General features: G+C 45.3%; 2 protein-coding genes across 2 annotated transcripts in view; one reads left to right on the forward strand and one right to left on the reverse strand.

The window, feature by feature from the left end:
* FBXO41 (F-box protein 41) overlaps positions 1 to 3,711 on the forward strand; it is a 35,773-nt gene extending 32,062 nt beyond the window's left edge. Inside the window, exon 13 of the mRNA XM_049785044.1 lies at positions 10 to 3,711. Coding sequence (XP_049641001.1) covers positions 10 to 72 — 63 coding nt within the window. The 3' untranslated portion in view covers positions 73 to 3,711. The remainder of the gene's footprint in view (positions 1 to 9) is intronic.
* Positions 3,712 to 4,643: 932 nt separating this feature from the next.
* On the reverse strand, positions 4,644 to 19,655 carry CCT7 (chaperonin containing TCP1 subunit 7). Its single transcript, XM_049785055.1, has 12 exons — positions 19,532 to 19,655; positions 17,109 to 17,262; positions 15,477 to 15,583; positions 12,475 to 12,600; positions 11,569 to 11,621; positions 10,820 to 10,991; positions 9,637 to 9,801; positions 8,884 to 9,072; positions 6,924 to 7,021; positions 6,443 to 6,575; positions 5,672 to 5,878; positions 4,644 to 5,014 (listed from the first exon to the last, which is right to left on the reverse strand). Exons 1-12 carry the CDS (start codon positions 19,535 to 19,537, stop codon positions 4,793 to 4,795), a joined length of 1,632 nt encoding a protein of 543 aa, XP_049641012.1. The 5' UTR covers positions 19,538 to 19,655; the 3' UTR covers positions 4,644 to 4,792.
* Positions 19,656 to 20,915: the final 1,260 nt, after the last annotated feature.

The raw sequence follows: 20,915 nt of genomic DNA on the forward strand, positions 1-20,915 counted from the left end.
GACCTGCAGGCCCTGCGGAGGAGGCCTGGCTTCTCGAAGATCCTGCACGTCAAGGTGGAAGGTGGCTGCTAACCCCGGGAGGGGGCGGCAGTGCCCCTGCCAGCCCCAGACCCCACTTTCTCTTTGGACCTTCAGAGGGAACCTGATGTGAACTAATCATCCCTGGCTGCCAGCAAAGGGTGGATAGTCCCTGACCATCTTCTGCAATGTGGAGCACAGACCTCCCATGGGCTCCAGGGACCCCAACCACAGTTGCCCTCTGACCCCATGCCCATGGAACAGCCTTGGGGCATAGCCAGCAAGGAGTTTAGTCACCACCAGCACCTGGTGTCAGCGCTTGCCTGAGACTGCAATAACCATTGTCTCCTCAGCTGCTCAGGATTGGGCTCCCATGGCAGAGGGGTGGCAGGGAGTGGTAGGAGTGGGGGGCATCTTGCTGGGCTCCAGCTAGGGGACACCATAAGGTAATTAGACTTGGCAGGGGCTCTGTCCTCCTTCCCTGTTCCCCCCTGAGACTATGCTCCTGGGCTCTGGTCCATGGTCTCCAAGGTTAACACCACTGTGTGGTCAGCTGAAAGTGGGGGGACAAAGAATGATGCGATGAGGGAGCAGGCTCAGAAGAGAAGCATGTCACCCGATAATTTCTCCCAGGGATGGAAAGGGTCAGGTTGAGCAGTTAGTTGCACTGCTGGAGGGAAAACCCCTTCCCCTACCACCACCACCACCACCACCACCACCACCAGAGCAGCCCAGGGCTCCCTTCCAAGCAAGCAGGTGCCTCTGTGTTTCCCTCCAGTCCAGAGCCTCTGGTAGGTGCTGAGCAGCAGTTTATGCCCTCAAGAACTGCCCAGCCCAGGTGCCGAGGCAGGAGTGCAGCCTCTGCATCTTCAAGGCTGTAGAGGGAGTAACTGTAATGCCCTGGGCCATGTACAAGAAGGCTGGTTAGAACAAGGTGCCAGCCCTATTGGGCCAAGGCAGAGCTTGGACCTGCCCTGCAATATCCCCTGGTTGTGTGGACTGGGCTGAAGACTGGGCTGTGGCCCACAGTGGACCTTTTCCACACCAGTGGACCTTTTTGCTGGCCCTCACCTGGTTTCCAAAGGCCCAGGCTGGCTCCAAAGACTCAGGTGTCCCCTGTTCCTTCTCTTGGAACTTCCACAGTAACGCAGTTGGTCCTGCCAATCCTTCCTGGGGAAGCTCTTTGCAACTCCACCTAGATTCCTGTTCAGAATTCCTTCTCAACAGAATTTGCTCTCAGCCCAAACCATTCAGCAGCTCCTGGTCCTGGCTGATGCTCCAGTTCTCAGTCCTTTCCAGGAACCCAACTTTCTGCCACAACCTGGTTTGGACACCAAAACCAGCCCTGAGTTACCCTGAGTCCTGCATAGCCAGGAGCCCAAAGGCTCAGCTGTGGACCCAGCAACCTGAGTCCACAGCTGGCTGTCCTGGGTCTTCACTGTTGACTTTCCCTCCTGGGATTGACACTTGGTTTTGCCTGTTGTAAACCCCAATTACCAAGGCCACCATGTTGTTAGCTCTCACCACTCCTGCACGAAGCCTTGGCTGTGTGGCACCCTTTCCCCAGAGCAGCTGACTGCATCTCCATCAGCTCCATTTTCCCAGCCTGGTCCCTAGGAGCCATGGGAAGAAGCACAACTTTTCTGTCTCCAGGACCTTCAGGAAAGGTGGAGGCCCATTCACAGGAGCTGGTTGCTCAGGGCGAGCATCTGCTTTGCCCTCCCACTCCACCCTTTCTAGCCCATGCCCTACTGCCCCAAGATCAGAGGTGCTGCCCTCCCGTTTCCTGGACAAAGCACAAAGGGATGCCTGCCTGGTCTGACTCTGTCCACTGAGGCACTTTTTCTGTCGCAGGAAGCCAGGGTCCCTGAATACAGGGGTTTGGGTAGTTTCTTCCAAGGTGAGTGCCATAGGAAGCCCTGGCATCAACCTTGGGAAGGAGTTCTAGACTCATGGGCAGTGAGCCAGAGCAAGAGACAATGCTGAAGGATGATTCCAGCATGTTTTCCCTTGACACTGAGGGCAGAGTATGTCATTCAGATTTGGCTTTTTCCAGGAATTCATCCCATCCCCAGCCCTGCACTTTCCACCCAAGTAGGTAGGGTATGTGGGAGTGTCTTGCAGACCTGACCCTCATGCCCTGGCCTTCATGCATGCCTAGAAAACCAAGCAGTTTGCAAGCCCCTGCCCGCATCCCTTTGCATCTTCAGGAATGAGCCCTGATGTTGAGTGGGGAGCTTTTGTTTGCTAGAATGTACCTACCATTTGTTCCCTTGGGCAACCATACAGCTACAGCTAAGAATGGGGAACAGATGAAGAACCCTGCTATCTCGAAGCACCTCGCCACTCATCCCAAGGGCTCTCAATGAAATGCAAAAGGAGCACTGCCCCACAGAAGATGGCAGGCCTGTAGGGAACCCAGGCAGACTACCTCCTCTCCTGCCACCCAGCCTGACCCCAACACATAGCAGGTGCATATTAGCTGGAGGACTCCATGCTTTGTTCAGGCTGCCTCATTGCAGCACTGGCAGAAAACAAAGGAAATGCTGTTAACTCTCTGGATTCCTGCAGGAGAGCATTTGGGCTGCTCAGAATTAAGGCCTTTTTCTGGCTCAAGAGGATGGACCATAGCAGCTCATTTTTTTAGTGCCCCTAGAGTGGATTTCAAGGCAGTTTATTGGAATTAAAAAGGGAGGGGCATCCCCCTTCTTAGCTATGATTTAGCTTTGTCCTCTGCTGATCCCCTGGTCCTGGTCTCCAGCCTCTGGGCCACTGAGGATATGGAGGTGAGTGCCCTAAACCCAAGTTCCTCTAAGGTACCTTAACTGAGCGACTATTTGGTGCCAAAGACCCAGCTCCTGATGGACTTGGAATGAAAACACAAATGGGTATAGGGCTTAAGAGACCAGAGGAGTTAACCCTGACCGGTGAAGTTTGTGCCAGTCCAGCCTGTCAAACCCTGGTGCCTATCCTCACCCTAAAGCCTGGCTCTTCTCTTCACCCCTGGTAGCTGTGTTCTTAGCCAACCTTGTCTTGGGCCTGCATCTCTGTATATATAGTTGAGTAATGTGTGTATGTATTTATTCCTGGACAAGTGTGTTCATCTGCAGTCCTTTGAGGATAAGGTCAAAATGAGGTTACCAGGGCCAATTAAGGCAACCAGCTCCTGGTCAGTTACAAGACCACCCCGACAATCAGGCAGGCTCCCCTGCCACTGCCTGCAGGGCCCCAGGGAAGTGTGGCTTAGGGCTCTTGCAATCAGGTGCCAAGGCCCCAGGAAACATACTTGACTCACGGCTGGCACCAGTAGGCCACCTACTGAGCAATGCTGCTAGGAACCGCTACTGGCCCTGCTCCAACTCCCCCCCCCCCCCCCCCCCCCCCCGCAGTGGGCAGGCTGCACCAGGCCTAGCCTGGAGGGGCACTTTCCCTCACCCCAAGCACATCAGACAGAGGGGTGGAGAGCCTTTTTTTGTTTTGTTTCTGAAGTGGTGCCTGTACCTCCAGCCCCCAGGGGGCCTTCCCTGCCCCACTTCTCTCCCCACCCAGGCATCACCATCCCAGCACTTTGCTTCATGTCACCTTCAGATGCCCTTTGCCGAATGTACCTGAGTTTATGTACTTAAAAGGACTCACATGGGCATCGGAGAATTTATGGCTTTGTATCTAATAAAAGATGGTGAAACTGGCCTATCTGCTTTGGGGAAGTTAACAGACCTTTTTGCAGCTGAACTGCTCTCATGAAGAAGGCAAGAATGATGGATAAAGCAGGAAGACCCAACCCGACATTGGTATTGCTAGATTCACTGGAGCCATCCAGAGTACTTTTTGCTACAGCTCACTTTTTTCACTGTCTGCATGGGGTGGACAAGCTTTGGGTTGTCATCTGACTGCTGGGAGAAGTGGCACACACAGCCCTATAAGCTGTTATGTCAAAGCCCTGGCCAGCCAGTCAGGTTTTGGCCTGGAGACTAGTCTGCCTGTTCACTTCCCTGTTTTACAAAATGAGGCTGCGCCACACATTAGGTAACTCAGGTCTTGAAATAATTAGAATAAAACAAGATGGGCATTATCTTCTTACTTCGGAGACAGCAATTCTTTATGTAGTGGATGGAACTGAGAATTCATTTATAGACCAAATCAGAGGGATGCCAGACTTGAACAGTCAAACCTGCTAAATCACCCCATTCTGCTCCGAGTTTATCTAATCAGGTGTGCTCAGACTTTAGACATCAGCCATTTCAAAGTTCCATTGGTCATGACCCTCAAGAACCCCAGTAAGTAAAAGGAATAAAGGTCCATCCCATAGAATACAGTTAGAAGGAGCACACAAGATAACACGACACATTAACTCAAGCCGAGAAACCCTAAAAGTAGTGTCTGACTCAGTCAATCGAGATGAATGAAAGGGATCCTACAATTACTGGATACTTTTTCTGGACAGGGCCATTGGGTTGGTATTCCCCACTGGCAGAGTAAAGCTTCCCTGCCTTGACAACCAGACCTCTTACAGGAGGGAAGGTAATTTTCTCTCTCCTACCTAGGTAAGTCAATGTAAAATAAAAATTCTAAGCTGTACTTACACATTTATAAATGCAAAATGCCCCAAATACTTGCAAAGTAAATTCTAAGTCTTACGATTTATTTAAATAACTTCAGTTAGAATTGAATGGGCTAGTCAGGCCCCTTTCCTTGTTCTATCAATTGACCAAAACTGGGGTGAAAAAGCATACGCCAGAGGCAGTAGGCCACTCAGGAGGAGTGGAATGTCCCCTTAATGAGGGCGGCCGCGACCTCGGCCCCGGCCAGCAGCTGGAGGAGCATCCACTGTCGAGCGAGGGTTCTTGATGGTTTCATCTACGGACACGATAAGGCACGCAGCCTCCGAGGCTGCAGTCAGGGCATTGATCCGCACCATTGCTGGCTCCCACACAAAAGCTTCAAAGTTGTCGGCAATGTCCTCCTTGTTGATGTCCACCCCGTACCATGTGCCTCCCTGAAAGAACAGCAATAGAGAAATACAGAACTATCCTTAAATGTTATCTTAGATACCCTGCAAAGGGCTAAGTTGTTAGGAAACTCCATAACTTTTTGAAGCTGCCAGCCTTCCTGAGGAAGAATGGCATCTATGGTACCATAACAGGAAGCTAGAAGGACACATCCCACTCAGCTTTCAAAATGCTCATCACACAGGAGTTCAGGACTTTTTGCAAGGAAAATTGTGTTTTGGGAAGGCATATGTCCACAGAAAGCTACACATAGCAAACCAGGCCTTCAAGAGAAACTTCCTATTTATAATCTTAGTGGCTTCAATTAACCCGATTCACAGATAAGAAAATGGAGATCCAAGTAAAATGACTTACTAAAAGTAATGATACTAGTCAAAGAATGCTGCTGCTAGATGATAAACACAACCCCACCAAACTGGCTAAACAACACATGGCAGTGTTAAGTTTTCTCATAAAGGTCACAAGGTGAGTGTGGCTCACAAGTAGTGGCTCGCAGAGCAGGACAAAACAGGACCCAGAAGTAAACACAGGAACCTCTAGTTCTACGGGCACTGAGACTTTACCCTACCCTCAGTTATTAGATAGTACTGAAACTCACACTCAAATTGACCCAATTCCAGAACACAAGTAGAGGAAGGGCCTACCTGGGCATGCCGAGCCCGCAGCTTATTGAGGATGTTTGTGGCATCAAAACCAGCATTGTCACATAGCTGGCGTGGGATAATTTCCAAAGCCTTGGCATATGCCCCAATCAACAGCTGCTGCTTTCCTGGAATGGTCCTTGAGTAATCCCGCAGGTACTTGGACAGCTCCATCTCAATAGCTCCACCACCAGCCACCACTGAGTCATTCTAGAGAGATCAGATTCATTGCTCAGATTCTGCCCCAAGTCCAGCTATGACCAACATGGGTTCTTCAGCAAACGACCAAAATTAAGCTACCCCCCCAACCCTAAAGTCACATTCTTTCCCCCATTCTAAGCTCCAGAAAGCTGACATGGTCTTCGTCTATTGCATCACACCCTAACTTTAAAACAGTATGGCTTCTGACCCTTTTCAAGGCCACTTGTAGCTTAAAGGCTACAAGTAAGTGCCTCTATAGCAGCATAAGATTAGGCCTTAGCCTTCAAAGAAGCATGGCACTATTCTGAGGAGGATGTTTCTGTGACTTTTGAGTTCATTAGACCCAGTATACCAGTCAGCCGAAGAAAAAGTTTACAGGAGTGGTTTCTGAGCGCAGAGTCAGGAGTGATCCCTGAGTGCCGCCAGACGTGTAACCCAACCCTCCCCCTACTCCCGCAATAAATCAAATCTTAATAAAAAGATTATACAAAGCAAGTCTACCATACAATCTATGGTCTCATCAGCTCTTGCATTAAAGCAGGATAAGCAGATAGGAAGTCACCAGCCCAGTACCTTGATGGCTCTCCTGACAATCATGATGGCATCATGCAGGGATCGCTCGGTCTCCTCCATAAATTGCTCAGCGCCACCTCGGAGAATGATGGTGCAAGTCTTGGCCTTGGGACAGCCAGTGAAGAAATTGTACCTATAACCCAGAATCAGATCATACATGGGAACCCACCTGCATAACCTTGCTGCCAAGTCCTCCCAACACTCAACAGCTGTTCCACAGTTCCTAAGTTTCATAATACCACCCTTGAAAACATGTTCTTGAGTAAGTGGGGGAATAAAGACAGTGGCATTAAGATTTTGAACTCAATCAGAACTTTCTCACTCATGAAATGATCTTTCACTTTCACTCTATATCCCAAAAAGTGGCCTCAAAAATAGAACAGAACATATAGTTATACCCAGAAGTTGGAGGAGGGCCAGATTCATACAGGTAAAGTACACTGAGTCAGCTTGCAGTTCAGATTCATGGATGCTTGCTTACCTTTCACATCCAATCTGAGTCTCCTCAAAGACCTGGCAGCTACCCAATACTTCTGGCTCCAGAGCATTCACACTAGTCTGTATCGAGCCTCCACAGGCCTGAGGAACATGACAGAAGCTAACGTGAGTTCAGAAGAACTGTTTCCAGCTACTATTGTCTCAAAACTAAGTCCCACATCAATCCTGGCCACAGAACCACAGAACCCTCATCAGCAGATAACCTCCTTTAAAAAAAAAAAAATTGAGACACCCCCAGTGCTACTCAGGGCTTACACCTGGCTCTGCACTCTGGGATCACTCCTGGTGGGGCTTGGGGAACCATAGAGGATACTGGCGACCGGACCTAGATCAGCCACATGCAAGGCAAGTGCCCTCCCTACCCACTATACTATCTCTCTAGTCTCAAATCCCTCTTTTGACCACCTCTAAAAAGGGTAAAAAACAAAAACAAAATAGAACGAAGGGACCAGAGCTATAGTACAGTGGGTAGGATATTTTTCTTGCATTTGACCAACCTGGGTCTATCCCTGACATCCTCTATGATCCCAAGCCTGCCAGGAATAACTTCTAAGTGGAGCCAAGAGTAACCACTGAGCACCGTAGGGTGTAGCCACCTCCCCACAACCCACCCACAAAAACAACAACAAAACAAAACAAAAAACAAACAAAAAACCTTACACACTTAAGACATGTGAAAGACATATAGACCTATTTAAAGGTGGTGGGGTGGCCTTCCCAATCTACTCAGTACTACACACTTCCCACCCAGCACTGTTAAAAGTAACACCTTGAAGAGCCAGGAGTAGTCCCCATGCACTGTGGATATGACCCCCAAACCATTAAAAAACAAAGGCTAGCCAGGGAAACAACAACGGAATAGACTACAGGCTTTGCATGCTGATGGTCTGAATTTGATTACCACAGGTCCACAGCATATGCTCCTGCTCCCTTGAGCTCTGTTAGAGGTGGCCCCAAAACCTCTGTCAAAAAGTAATAGTAAATTGGCCAAAAGCATCAATACTACAGCTTATCTGACCAATCTTTACTATTAAGTACTCCCACAAAACAGTCTTACTTCCTGATTTTACTCAGCAAAACCAACTTTACTAAATTTCTCAGTTGAAAAAATAAATTGGGGGCCCGGAGAGATAGCACAGCAGCGTTTAACTTGCAAGCAGCCGATCAAGGACCAAAGGTGGTTGGTTCGAATCCCGGTGTCCCATATGGTCCCCCGTGCCTGCCAGGAGCTATTTCTGAGCAGACAGCCAGGAGTAACCCCTGAGCACCGCCGGGTGTGGCCCAAAAACCAAAAAAAAAAAGAAAAAAGAAATTGGGGGCAGCGAATAGGGAACTTGAACACAGCTTTGCACACAACCAAACCAGGTTTAATCCCTAGCATCCCAAACTTCCCTGAGAACTCTCAAGAGTAATTAGCCAGGAACACTAGCCTCGAATCCCTAATACCTCAAAGTCCCCTGAGCTCTGCTGGGTGTGCCCCAAAAATCAAAACCAAAACAAAACAAAAAAAAAAAAGAGGGCCTTTTTGGCAGTTTTTGGGAAACCATGCAGCACTGAACTTTTTTTGTTTTTGGGTCACACTCCTGGCGGTGCTTAGGAGTTTCCCTCTGGGATGCCAGGATTCGAACCACCATCTGCCCTGAATCGGCTGCCTGCAAGGCAACACCCTACCGCTGAGCTATCTCTCCAGCCCAGCACTGGACTTGAACTCAAGAGCTCTTACACAAGTAAAGCATGCACTCTAGCACTTTGTGCTATCATCCAGGCCAAGTAAGTTTAAAGCAATAGGTATAACGGGTACGCACAATCAGATCAGAGTGTTTAGTGACAAAGCACAAAGAAGGGCTCTAACCTAATAGTGTGGTGACAATACCCTAAGCACAATAAAGTATGACAATACTGTAAGGACCGAAGACAAAGATGCAGAAAGTCAAACTGGTTACCATCATTGTCCTCTTCAGATCCTCCTCGGGCACTCGGCCAGCACAGAACATGTCCCTGTCAGCAAAATACTGTGTAGCCACATCACCAATGGGGAGTTTGGATAAGATGACTTTGGCTCCAGAACGATGGATCCGCTCTAATTTTTCGTAGAGAATATCCCATTCAGCATCAACAATTGCCTGATAGTCCTGATGAGGTTCAGAAAAGGTGGGATAGAAGTTAGCATACAGTGATTCTGCCGCCAAATAAACATGCTCTTTGAGTTGGGAATTAAAAGGGATAAACTTAGGAAGCACCAAAAACACAAAAGTAAATCTACAAGTAAAAGCTAGTCCAATGTTGGCATTGTCAAGACATGAGAAATGCCCAAGCTTATTCTAGACAATTTTTGGTCTCCTCTGAGACACTGTGCCCACAGCATCTCTAATGAGAGTACTTCCCCAAAAGCCATTCTGCGTTAAGATGAGGCTGCCCAAAAATACCTGTTTAAAGGGAATGTGTGTGTGACTGGGGCATGAGTGAGGGGAATACACTTGTCAGCAGTGTGAAACCCAGTTTAAAAGGAAAGAACCATGTCTGTCCCCAAGGAGATATCAGTATAGTGGGGAAGGCACTGCCAGTTCCTTTCCAGGAGCCAGAAGGAAGTAGTTCAGAGGTCTGCCCTGCTGTCAAGTCAGGTCATCCAGGGAGGTTATAGGTGAGGAGGGAAGCGAGTCAGTATTTAAGCATCAATATTCTGCTCTGAAGCTTACCTCAACCGTGTGGACTCTCACTTCAGCATTATCTTTTTCAGCTTTCAACTCAAGTTCAACATTTAAAAGAGCAATTTTAGGATTATTGTATTTTTTGGGTTGCATTTCAAACCCAGCATAAGAAAAGGTCTTCTTGAATGCCACACCGGCTACCAGCTGGGACTCCTGTTTAAAAAACAATTCAATAGCTCAGTAGCATGAAATAAACCAGTTCCCAAATTATCATCCCCATGAACCTGAAAATATTAATCAAGTTGTATCAAAGCCATTCCACTATCATGAGCTAGAAAAAAGTAACACAGATCCTATTCTAGTTGCCCCTTCAGGACACAGATACTTGAATTCATGTCACAAAGACTCAGTAGTCTGCAATTATCACCACTGCAAAAAGTTCTACTAGGTAGCACTAAATTACAAGTACATACTGACATGGATCAAATTCTAAAAAAAAAAAAAAAATCAAATTACAAAAATGATGAGTTTTGACAAGCAGAACTATGTGTTGCTGCAAAGCCTGTGTGGCTTTGTGTGTAAAAGAAAAAATTGTACAGTGGATCAAAGATGTAGAGTAATTCTAAAAGGACACATATATACACTGATATAGGTGACATTTACTTTCTTTTTATGATTTGTTTTATTTTAGGGCCATACCCAGCGGTGCTAAGGGTTACCCTGGGCTGACTCAAGGAACCATAGGGATGCCAAAGATCGAATCAGGGTTGGCTGACTGCAAGGCAAGCTTCCTACTGATTTTTCAAAGTAAATGGCTATATCAGATGAAAAAGAACAAGCTAAAAAAAAACAAAAAAACCAAAAAAAAAAAAAAAAAAAAAAAACCCTGTACCCTCAATATGAGAAATAAGCCAGCTGTTTTTTTGGGGTCACATCTAGTAGGGAATGTTCCTTGTTCTGCACTCAGGGAATCACTGCACTGCACTGCTCTGCCACGGACCAAACTTGGGTTGGCCACAAGCGTCTTACCCACTGTACTATCACCTCAGTCTGTGGAAATAAGCCAATTTAATTTCTGCTTACAGTAAACATAGATCAACAGAGGGTACAAAATGTGTCTAGAATGAGTGAGTGGCAGCGTTTGGAACACAGTCATAGTTTGACTTCCAGACAAAAGAGGATTCGTCTGCTCCACCAAGCTTCCCAAGAGATACTGTGAGAGAAAGCTCACCTCTAGGGCTCCACCTTGCACCTTCTTGATTCCAATCATTTTAAGCTGCAACAAATCATCCAGCATCATCACTGCGTCCACCACCATCTTAGCAAAGAAGTCTTTCTGCTGGGAGATCAGCTTGGAGCTCAAAGCAGTCATGGCACACTTTTCTAGCAATTTCCTCTGCTCCCTGAGAAAAAAAGGTGATTCAAACCAAATGTTGAGAGCCCCATCTACTGATTCTATTGAAAATGAAGGTGTGGCTTCTGTTCTCATCTGATTCAGTACTCACAATTTCATTGCTTGCATCTTTAGGACAGATCATCAGTGATAGAGGATTACAGTTCCCCTCCCCCAGTGACAGCTTTTTTTGGGGGAGGGGAGGAGTGTTTGTGTGACATCCAGCCGTGTTCAGGAATCCATATGGCAGGCTGGATACAGGCCAGTCGCTTGGAAGGAGACACCTTAGCTCTGTACTTTTTTTTTTTGGGGGGGGAGGGTTTGGGTCACACCCGGCAGTGCTCAGGGGTTACTCCTGGCTCTATGCTCAGAAATCGCTCCTGGCAGGCACGGAGGACCATATGGGACGCCGGGATTTGAACCACGGACCTTCTGCATGAAAGGCAAACGCCTTACCTCCATGCTATCTCTCCGGCCCCAGCTCTGTACTTTTTTCCAGACTCTAACCCTTGTTTTTTCAATTTCTCATTGTTATTGTACCCAGTTAGGCTGTAAGTCATGATTCTGAAAAGTCCCCACAAACTTACTCTTTATCTTCCTTCTTCACAGTCACAGCGATCTCTTTGATTTTGTTAATTGCCTGTCAAGAACAAATGCTGAGTGAGTCTCTTGTATTACAAACTAAAAGTTGATGGCAGTCTCTTGCCCATCTCAATTATTAAGCATTTTTGTTTATCTCCAAATGTCAAATATTTCTACTCTCCTGGAGAAGCTGAAACATCTCTGCATCTTGCAACTGCAAAGAAAAATGTAAATCTCCGTAACTTAAAAAACACTTAAAAGTTCTAAGTACGGAGTAGGCATATTTCGGAAGAATTTTCAGGATACCTTCAGGTTTTAATTCTGGATCTTCAGGCAACACATTTAAAACAGATGAGTGGACCTAAGCTATGATACTCATAGACTAGGCCAACTTTCTGATAATTTAATGTCAAATATATTATAAATGTAGGTAATTATACATATATTATAAATATTATAAATGTATCTAACTTCTTTTTTTTTGTGTGTGTGTGTGTGGTTTTTGGGTCACACCCGGCAGTGCTCAGGGGTTATTTCTGGCTCCAGGCTCAGAAATTGCTCCTGGCAGGCATGGGGGACCATATGGGGCGCCGGGATTTGAACCGATGACCTCCTGCATGAAAGGCAAACACCTTACCTCCATGCTATCTCTCCGGCCCCTGTATCTAACTTCTTAGATATGATCTCATTTTAATGATATTCCCCTGAAACTAAGATAGTAAAGGGAGAAAGGATTATCCCTAAAGTAAGGACTGACTTGCTCCAAGTTAAATGCTTATAAAAGCGTGGTCTCATAGTATGCCACGAGGAGCTTAAATGTTCAGGGAAGTCATTCCCAGTCGTTTCCTCCACATCTCAGTACAGGAAAATACCAGAGAAATGAGTGTGCCCAGGCAACAAAACCCCCATACCAAATTTGTGGCAGTACGGAAAGCTCGGATGATGATCTGTGGATGCAAACCTTCCTCCACATATGGTTTCACCTGCTTCAGAAACTCTGCTGCCAACAGGGTCACAGAGGTGGTGCCGTCACCAACCTGGAAGGATGACAAAAAAAAAAAATAAATAAATAAATAAAGAAAAGGATTTTAAATTCCCCAATTACATTATAAAAAACTGCAGATACTGCCTTATTTTTTTTAAAAAAAAAAAGTTTACTAAAACTTTTGCTATTGATTATATTAATAACTTTGTTGGAGATATAATAATTTTCACATATATACTTGCTACTGAATTTCTTGTCTTTTTTCTACACTCCCATTTTATTTTTTAGTTTTTCTTTCTATTTTTTCAATAACTTTGCTTTCCCTTATCTTGAAACAAATGTATTATGATCAGTTATGTCAACTATGTGATGCATTTTATTTTTTTTTGCATTTTCTTTAAATAAAAAAAAGAAGCCTAAGATATACAAGGTACTAACAGAACTTAACAAGAAAATAACATCTAACCCCATCAAAAAAAAAAAACGGGGAGAAGAAATTAACAGACACTCTATTAAAGAAAAAATACAAATGGCCAAAAAGACACATGAAAAAATGCACATCACTAATCATCAGGGAGATGCAAATCAAAACAATAATGAGGTACCATCTCACGCCACAGAGACTGGCACACATCACAAGAACAATCAGTGCTGGCGGAATGTAGAGAGAAAGGAACTCTCATTCACTGCTGGTAGGAATGCCATCTAGCCCAGCCATTATGGAAAGCAATATGGAGATTCCTCCAAAAACTGGAAATTGAACTCCCATATGATCCAGCTATACCATCCCTAGGGATATACCCTAGAAACACAAAAATACAATACAAAAAAATGGCTTCCTCACACCTATATTCATTGCAGCACTATTTACAATAGTCAGAATCTGGAAACAACCAAGATGCCCTTCAACAGATGAATGGCTAAAAAAACTGTGATATATATACACAATGGAATATTATGCAGCCATCAGGAGGGATGAAGTCATGAAATTTTCCTATACATGGATGGACATGGAGACTATTATGCTGAGTGAAATAAGTCAGAGGGAGAGAGAGAGAGAGAGACAAAGAACAGTCTCACTCATCTATAGATTTTAAGAAAAATATAAGAAAAATTATTGTAAATAATTCCCAGAGACAATAGAGATGATGCAGAAAGGACTGGCTCATAATATGAAGCTCACCACAAAGAGTGGTAAGTGCAGTTAGAGAAATAACTATACTATCATGACAATGTTAATGAGTGAGAGAAGTAGAATGCCTATCTCAAATATAGGCGGGGGTGGAGGAGAAGAGAGATGGAAGGCATTAGTTGTAGAAATGTTGCACTGGTGAAGGGGAATGTTCTTTTTATGACTGAAACCCAACTACATGTAATCATGGTGCTTAAAGATATTTTTATTTTCATCTATTTTTTTTTTTGGCGTCCCTGGGTGGGCCCGAATTAAAGATATTTTTATAATAGTCAAGTCAAGCTAATAATGTTGTCACAAGTAATGATGGAAGTGAGATAGGACATAAACAAGGTACTTAATCAACTATAGACAATCCTAAGATTATTTCCAGCCAGATCCACTATAACAGTCCTCTCCAAGACCAGTCTTTTATACAATATGTCCCCTTCCATTGAGGGTGGGTAGGACTTGGCTCTATTCTCAGGGATCCCACCTGGTAGGGCTCAGAGGACTATATAAGGTGGCAGGGATCAAAATTCAACCTAGATCAGCCATTTGCAAGGCAAGTGCCTTACCCACTGTACTTACTATATTATCTCTGTGGCCTTCACATTATCTCTAAGCAGCAAGTTTTTATGTATATTCAAGCACTGATATTTTTAAAAGATGATAAACTAAAAATGTAGCCTTTTTCAGACTCTATTTCATTCTGTGACTAATAGATGAGAGATTATTTATCTAACAACTCATTTGATTAAAAGCACAAAGGCCTGGAACTAAGATATCAGCTACATACATGGAACAATAGTTGTAAGGCAAGTGCCCTCCCTACTCACTCCTCTCTATCCCATGGAATAGTACATATTTTAAGACTGCAGATTTATCTAAATATTTTTATGTGCAATATCTGTGCAAGTATAACTAGATGTAAGTTCGTAAAAGCTTTTGGGCGACAGGCAAATGACAACAAAAGCTCCAAAATTAATCCCAGTTTGAGGCTTGTCCTAGTGGTGGTCAAGAGATAATATAATGTATAGCCAAGGATCAAACCCAGGACTCATGTATGGAAAACATGTGCTCCAGTGAGGACTCTCCCATTCTAAATTTTATTTTAATTTAAAGTTTTTTTTTGGTTTTTGGGTCATACCCGGCAGCACTCAGGGGTTACTTCTGGCTCTACGCTCAGAAATCGCTCCTGGCAGGCTCGGGGGACCATATGGGATACCAAGATTCAAACCAACGGCCTTCTTCTTCGAAGGCAAACGCCTTACTGCTGTGCTATCTCTACAGCCCCTAAAGTTTTTTTTTTAATTTAAAGTTTATTTAGATCTAGGTCACACCCAGGGCTGTGTGCTCAAAGATCACTCCTGTCCATGCTAGGGGAATCATATATGTGGCATTGGGAATCAAAATTAAGGTTGGCATGTGAAAGGCAAACACTTAACCCCTGTACTATCTCTTAATAAAATACATTTAAAAAGAAAAAAGTAGGGCCAGAGCGATAGCACAGTGGTAAGGCATTTGCCTTGCACGTGGCCAACAAAGGACAGACCCTGGTTCGAATCCCGGCATCCTATATGGTCCCCGAGCCTGACAGGAGCAACTTCTTTTTTCTTTTTGCCAGGAGCGACTTTTAAGCGCAGAGCCAGGAGTAAACCCTGGCCCAAACCACCCCCCCAAAAAGGAAAAAACTAAAGGAGCAAGTGGTCATAAGTTTCAATCTCTGTTTAAACAAATAGGCCAGATTTTCCTACCTCAGCATCCTGAGATTTGGCAATGTCCACTAAAGTCTTTGCTGCAGGATGGATAACATCAAGGAGTTTCAGAATTGTGGCTCCATCATTAGAAATTGTTGCTTTGCCTTAAAAGGAAAAAATAGAAAGTGAAAATGTAAAGATATTTTCTCAAAAGCCTTATTTTCTAAGACTGGGAGAGAGCACAAAAGGCCAGAGTGGATACTTTGCACATGGAAATCCTAGGTTTGACCCAACATCGAATGAGCCCTCGAACACTTTAAGGAGGAGTCCCAGAGCTCAACTTTGTCACACTACCATGTACTCCCCACCCCTAATTTATCTCTAGGAAATGGACTACATGAGTGCTTTACTGGCATAGACCAAAGTATCCCGGCAGGATATTTCTTTTTTTTGTTTTTGTTTTTTGGGACACACCCAGCTGTGCTCAGGGGTTACTCCTGGCTATCTGCTCAGAAATAGCTCCTGGCAGGCACGGGATACCATATGGGATTCGAACCAACCACCTTAGGTCCTGCATTGGCTGCTTACTAGGCAAACACCACTGTGCTATCTCTCCGGCCCCTGGGCAGGGTATTTCTAATTTGATTTTTTCTGGTGGGTTGAGTTTTGGGGCCTCGCCTGATTGTACTCAGAGCTTACTCCTGGCAGGACACCAAAGAGAAGGGATTGAACCCACGTGACACATGCAAGGCAACTGTCCTACTTGCTGTACTAACACTCTGATCCCTTTCTTTAATCTTTCAATACCTAGCTAGGAGTACTAAAGGTCTACTTAGAATAAAAGCTTCAGCTTCTGTATCACCCAGCAGTAAAATATTTTTCTAAATGAGAATGAATAACCATTTAGGTATTTGGTGGGGGACGACTGTAGAAATAGCACAGGAAATAAGGTCCTTGTTTTGCAAACATGCATGCATGCATGAAGCCACTTTTATCTCAGGTGAAACATATGGTCCCCTGCACATCACCAGGAGTGATCCCCTGAGCAGAGCCAGGAATAAGTAGTGAGCACTGCTGGATATGTGCCCCAAAACAAAGCAAAAGCAAACCAAAGTTTGGGGCTCTGCCAACTGTTGTGGAGACATCAGCAGTGTACTCTATCACCAAAGGCATTTGTCCCCGAACCCTAGGTAGTTTTAACATAAATACTCTAGTTTACTTGCCAACCACTATACTAAAATTAAGGGGAGAGAAAGGGTTTGTGCAGAATTCAGAAGTTAAAGTGCATGCATGCAGGCAGCCAATTAATCTCCAGCACCCCATGGTCACCCCCAAACATTGCGAGGTGCAGCCCTAGAGGCCCTGTGCACCACTCATGTGACCTGAGTAATTCTTGCACCGTGAGGTCAAGCAGCACCACATCCTCTGACCCTACTATTGAACAGCCAGCCTACTTGTTGAAGATCACCAGGAGTGTCCTCCACCTCTGCCAAATGACACTAAGCAACTCAACTGCATCTTTATCTAAGGCAAACCAGTTCCTTAGCTTATTTTTTTTTTTGCACAGTTCCACTAAGTTCAGCATGTACGCATCAAATCCAGTACTTCATAGCAAATAGCTCTCATGCCAACCTTTGTCAGCCCAAACACTCCCCATGTTGCACACAGGTCTAAGAAGACCTAACTTACCTCGACCATCCACAATAAGCTTGTCCATGCCACGAGGGCCCAGGGTGGTTCTAACAGCCTCAGCAATCACTTGGCAAGCACTGATGTTACTTACAAGCTGGGGAATGCCTTGGGAGCTATCAGTCCCCTCTTTCAACAGGATAACTGGTGTGGGCTAGAGGGGAAAAAAAAGTTATTAAATTTACATTTAATATTACAATTTGTTACAATAATACTCAGTGAAGGAGCGATTAAATGGTCTCATCCCATCAAAAAGAAATAGCTGAAGGACTTTTAAAATCACATTCTCCTGGAGCCGGAGCGATAGCACAGTGGTAAGGTATTTGCCCTGCACGTACTCAACACTGCACAGACTGTGGTCCGAATCCCGGCATCCTATATGATCCCCTGAGCCTGCCAGGAGCGACTTATGAGCGCAGAGCCAGGAGTAACCCCTGAGTGCTGGTGGATGTGACCATAAAAGAAAAAAATAAATAAAATCACATTCTTCCTATGGTCTACTCCCTTCAATCTTTAACCAGTCTATCTCCTCAGGCTCTGCAAGACTACTGTATATTTGACAGGAATGCTAAAAAAATCGAAAAGTAAAAAAAAGTAAAAAATGATTTAGGGGCTGGAGTGGTGGCGCAGCAGTATGGCATTTGCCTTACATGTGGCTAACCACCTAGGACCAAACGCGGTTCAATCCCCAGTATCGGGCACGGAGAGATAGCACAGCGGCGTTTGCCTTGCAAGCAGCCAATCCAGGACCAAAGGTGGTTGGTTCGAATCCTGGGTGTCCCATATGGTCCCCGGTGCCTGCCAGGAGCTATTTCTGAGCAGACAGCCAGGAGTAACCCCTGAGCACCGCCGGGTGTGGCCCAAAAACCAAAAAAAAAAAAAAAAAAAAAAAAAGCCCAGGTATCCCATATGGTCCCCCCAAGCCAGGAGCGATGTCTGACTGCATAGCCAGGAATAACCTGAGCGTCACCAGGTATGGCCCGAAAAACCAAAAAAAAAAAAAAAAGAATTTGTTTTCTAGGTTTTGGGGGCATGACTTACATACTGCAAGGATCAAATTCATTCCAAGTCCCATTGCATACCCATGTGACCACCGCTTAGTGTGACCCCCAAACAATGCTGCATCACCGCAAGTGGTCCTTAAATTCCTGAACCCTGTGCTTGGAAGGCCCCACCCTGCCTTCAAGAAATCTCTCTCTAGAGAGTTGTACCCAATTCTGATCCTATTTCCCATGTTGAGGGCGCACGTTAAGCAGTGGGCCATGATCAGGGATATATTTCAGTAGCCTGTATTTTTTTCTTTCTGTACCGCTTCATCTTAGGGGAGCTAATGCACTGAAGTAAAACTCGTGGGGTTAAGAGCACTGAGAGGTGTCCAGATCTGAACTTATATCACCCTTGCCTTTCCTCACAAAATGACAAATATATACACTAATGTTTCCAACTCCTGTGTTGGCTCTATAAGCTCCTAGTAATGAATCCCTGGTGAGTCAAATACCTCCCCTCAAATCCACGGGTGGTTAGATCACCCCACGTGTTTTTAAGTCCTTAGGTGGATAGGTCTGATGAAGCAGAGTAGAGGCAGAGAAAAATAATACCAAGCCAATGAGGAAAGAATTCATTGAAGTCAGTCTGCCTTTCACTTCATGGCCTCTCTGTACCTGCCAAAAGCAAGAACTGCTCTCTCTTTATTATCCAGAACTAAATCCACCAGGGTGGGGGGAAGGTCCTGTAATCTAGGTGGGCTGACACAAAACTAAAATCTTAAATTACATTTCTAATGAAAATCCTTAACAAGGCTCAAATCACTAAGTTCAATTACTTTGATAAGCTACCTCCTCAAAAGCAGGGTACTTCCTTAGGAGGTGGGGACTCCAAGGAAATTGGGACCCAATTTACACATCAAGTGGAGGTGAGGAGAAGGAAGGGGTCCGGGGCTTGGGGTGAGGCAGTTCACCACCCCCTCTTTACTGGAAGCAAGAAAAGCAAGCTAGCAAGCAAGCATGCATGCAAGTAAGCATGCAAGCAAGCAAGCCAGCAAGCATGCAAGCAAGAATGAATGAATAAGGGGGCCAAGGGACAAAGCCGGGGCGGGGCCGCACCCCAGCCAGAAGGGCCGCACCTTCCGTCCACACTCACCCAAAGAGCGAGCACGGTCCTCGTGCAATGAGGAAACCCCCGCGATGCCTCCCCGTCCATCTCGGTCTCCACTCCCACACCCCGGGGCCGCCAGACCTTCTCCCCTGGACCGAGGTTTCATCTAAGGGTCGGCCGCCTCCACGTTCGGGCAAAATTGCAAGAATTCGGGTCGAGAACCGAGAGAATAAGCAGAGGCGGCTTCTCCCGAGCGGCCCATAGCCGAGCGGCCCCGGCCACGACCTCGATGGCAACGGATGGTGTCGGATGCGCGAGACGCCACTCACCATCATCTTGGAGGCCCGCTAGTTCTCTCCTCCGGGTCTAAGCCGCCCAGCAAACCCACAATGCCTCGCGCTAGCAAAGGTTCCAGAAACTGTAAAGATGTTGGACCGGAGGCGGAAGTGGAAGCCACTTCCGGTACTCTATGGTTGGTTAACCATAGAGTCGGTGTAGCTAGAAGGGCCGTAGGGGGACCTTGGGAGGCTTTGAGAAGAGTTTTGGTTCTATCACTCGATCTTGGTCTTGCTTTTATTTTTTATTTATTTTTATTTTTTTATCATGAGATTAAAGATGCAAAGAAAGAGGACAAGGTAAAGTTACAGTGGGAAGACAATCACCCATAAACAGAATTCTCAGAAGAAATCACCTTGCTGACACCTTAATTTTGAACTTTCAGCCAAAGAGCATTAATAATAATAATAATAATAATAATAATAATAATAATAAACCCATGCACAATTACTTTGTCCCTCAAGTCCCCAGATTGTAGCACATTATAACATTTCTTAGCAGTACACAAAGCAATCTAAAGCCACAAAATTTATGTAACTCCTTTAACATTGCAGGCATAGTATTTTTTAACAGTTCCATGCACATGCATATTAGTTTAAGTTAACATCCATAGTTTAAGTGGTTTTTTTTAAGGATTACAGTCAAAGGAGTACAGCTAAAACCATGTTAGAGTGGCAATTGTGGTTTGCATAGGCCCAGCAAAATGTGGGGGGCATAGAAAGGAAATGCCTTGGCCTAAATACAAGGAGACCTTACCCGTGAAGTTTTCTGGCATAAGTTGGTTGTGCTTTTTCTCTCTTGCATGACCCATTCTGCACTAAATTTATTTTATTTTCCATCTCTCCCTGGAAATCAGACCAAAGATGTATTAATGCATATTTTTAAAGCGCCGGGGAGATAGTAACAGAGGGTAAGGCGCTTTGCAAGGTGGTCGACCCGGATTTAGAGCCCACCAGGACTGATCCCTTAATCTTGCTGGGTGTGCACTCCCTTGCTGAAATAAACTCCCTGAAAGTATACTGCTATTGAATGCAAACTGTAAAACAGGCTTCAGCGAAGTGATCACCTAAGTGATCTTGTGGCTTTAACGTGAACTAATTTAATCTCCACACCCCTACTGCTTTGATGTTGTCATCCTGCCATTTGACACATGCTGGGACTGAGTGTGAGGACGTTGATAAAGGCTACGCAGTTATATTGCATATATAGAGAAGTAGAGTGAGCACTGGACACAAATGTCTGGTTTTCTGGCTCTGCGATGGCCAAAGCCGAGCTCTCGAGAGTAGGACAAGATGCATTGGCCTGCTGTGCAATAGGAAAAACAAAACAAAACAAAACAAAAAAACAGAATGAGGACTCGAGAAACCACATGAAGGA

This window comes from Suncus etruscus, chromosome 12, assembly GCF_024139225.1.
Source record: "Suncus etruscus isolate mSunEtr1 chromosome 12, mSunEtr1.pri.cur, whole genome shotgun sequence".
NCBI lineage: Eukaryota > Metazoa > Chordata > Mammalia > Eulipotyphla > Soricidae > Suncus > Suncus etruscus.

Excerpts from the sequence above, each read along its gene's own strand:
- CCT7 (XM_049785055.1), bottom strand. Across the intron at positions 15,584-17,108 it reads GCTTATTGTGGATGGTCGAG|GCAAAGCAACAATTTCTAAT; the intron begins GTAAGTTAGGTC and ends TTTCCTTTTAAG. Across the intron at positions 9,802-10,819 it reads TGCAAGGTGGAGCCCTAGAG|GAGTCCCAGCTGGTAGCCGG; the intron begins GTGAGCTTTCTC and ends TTTTTTAAACAG.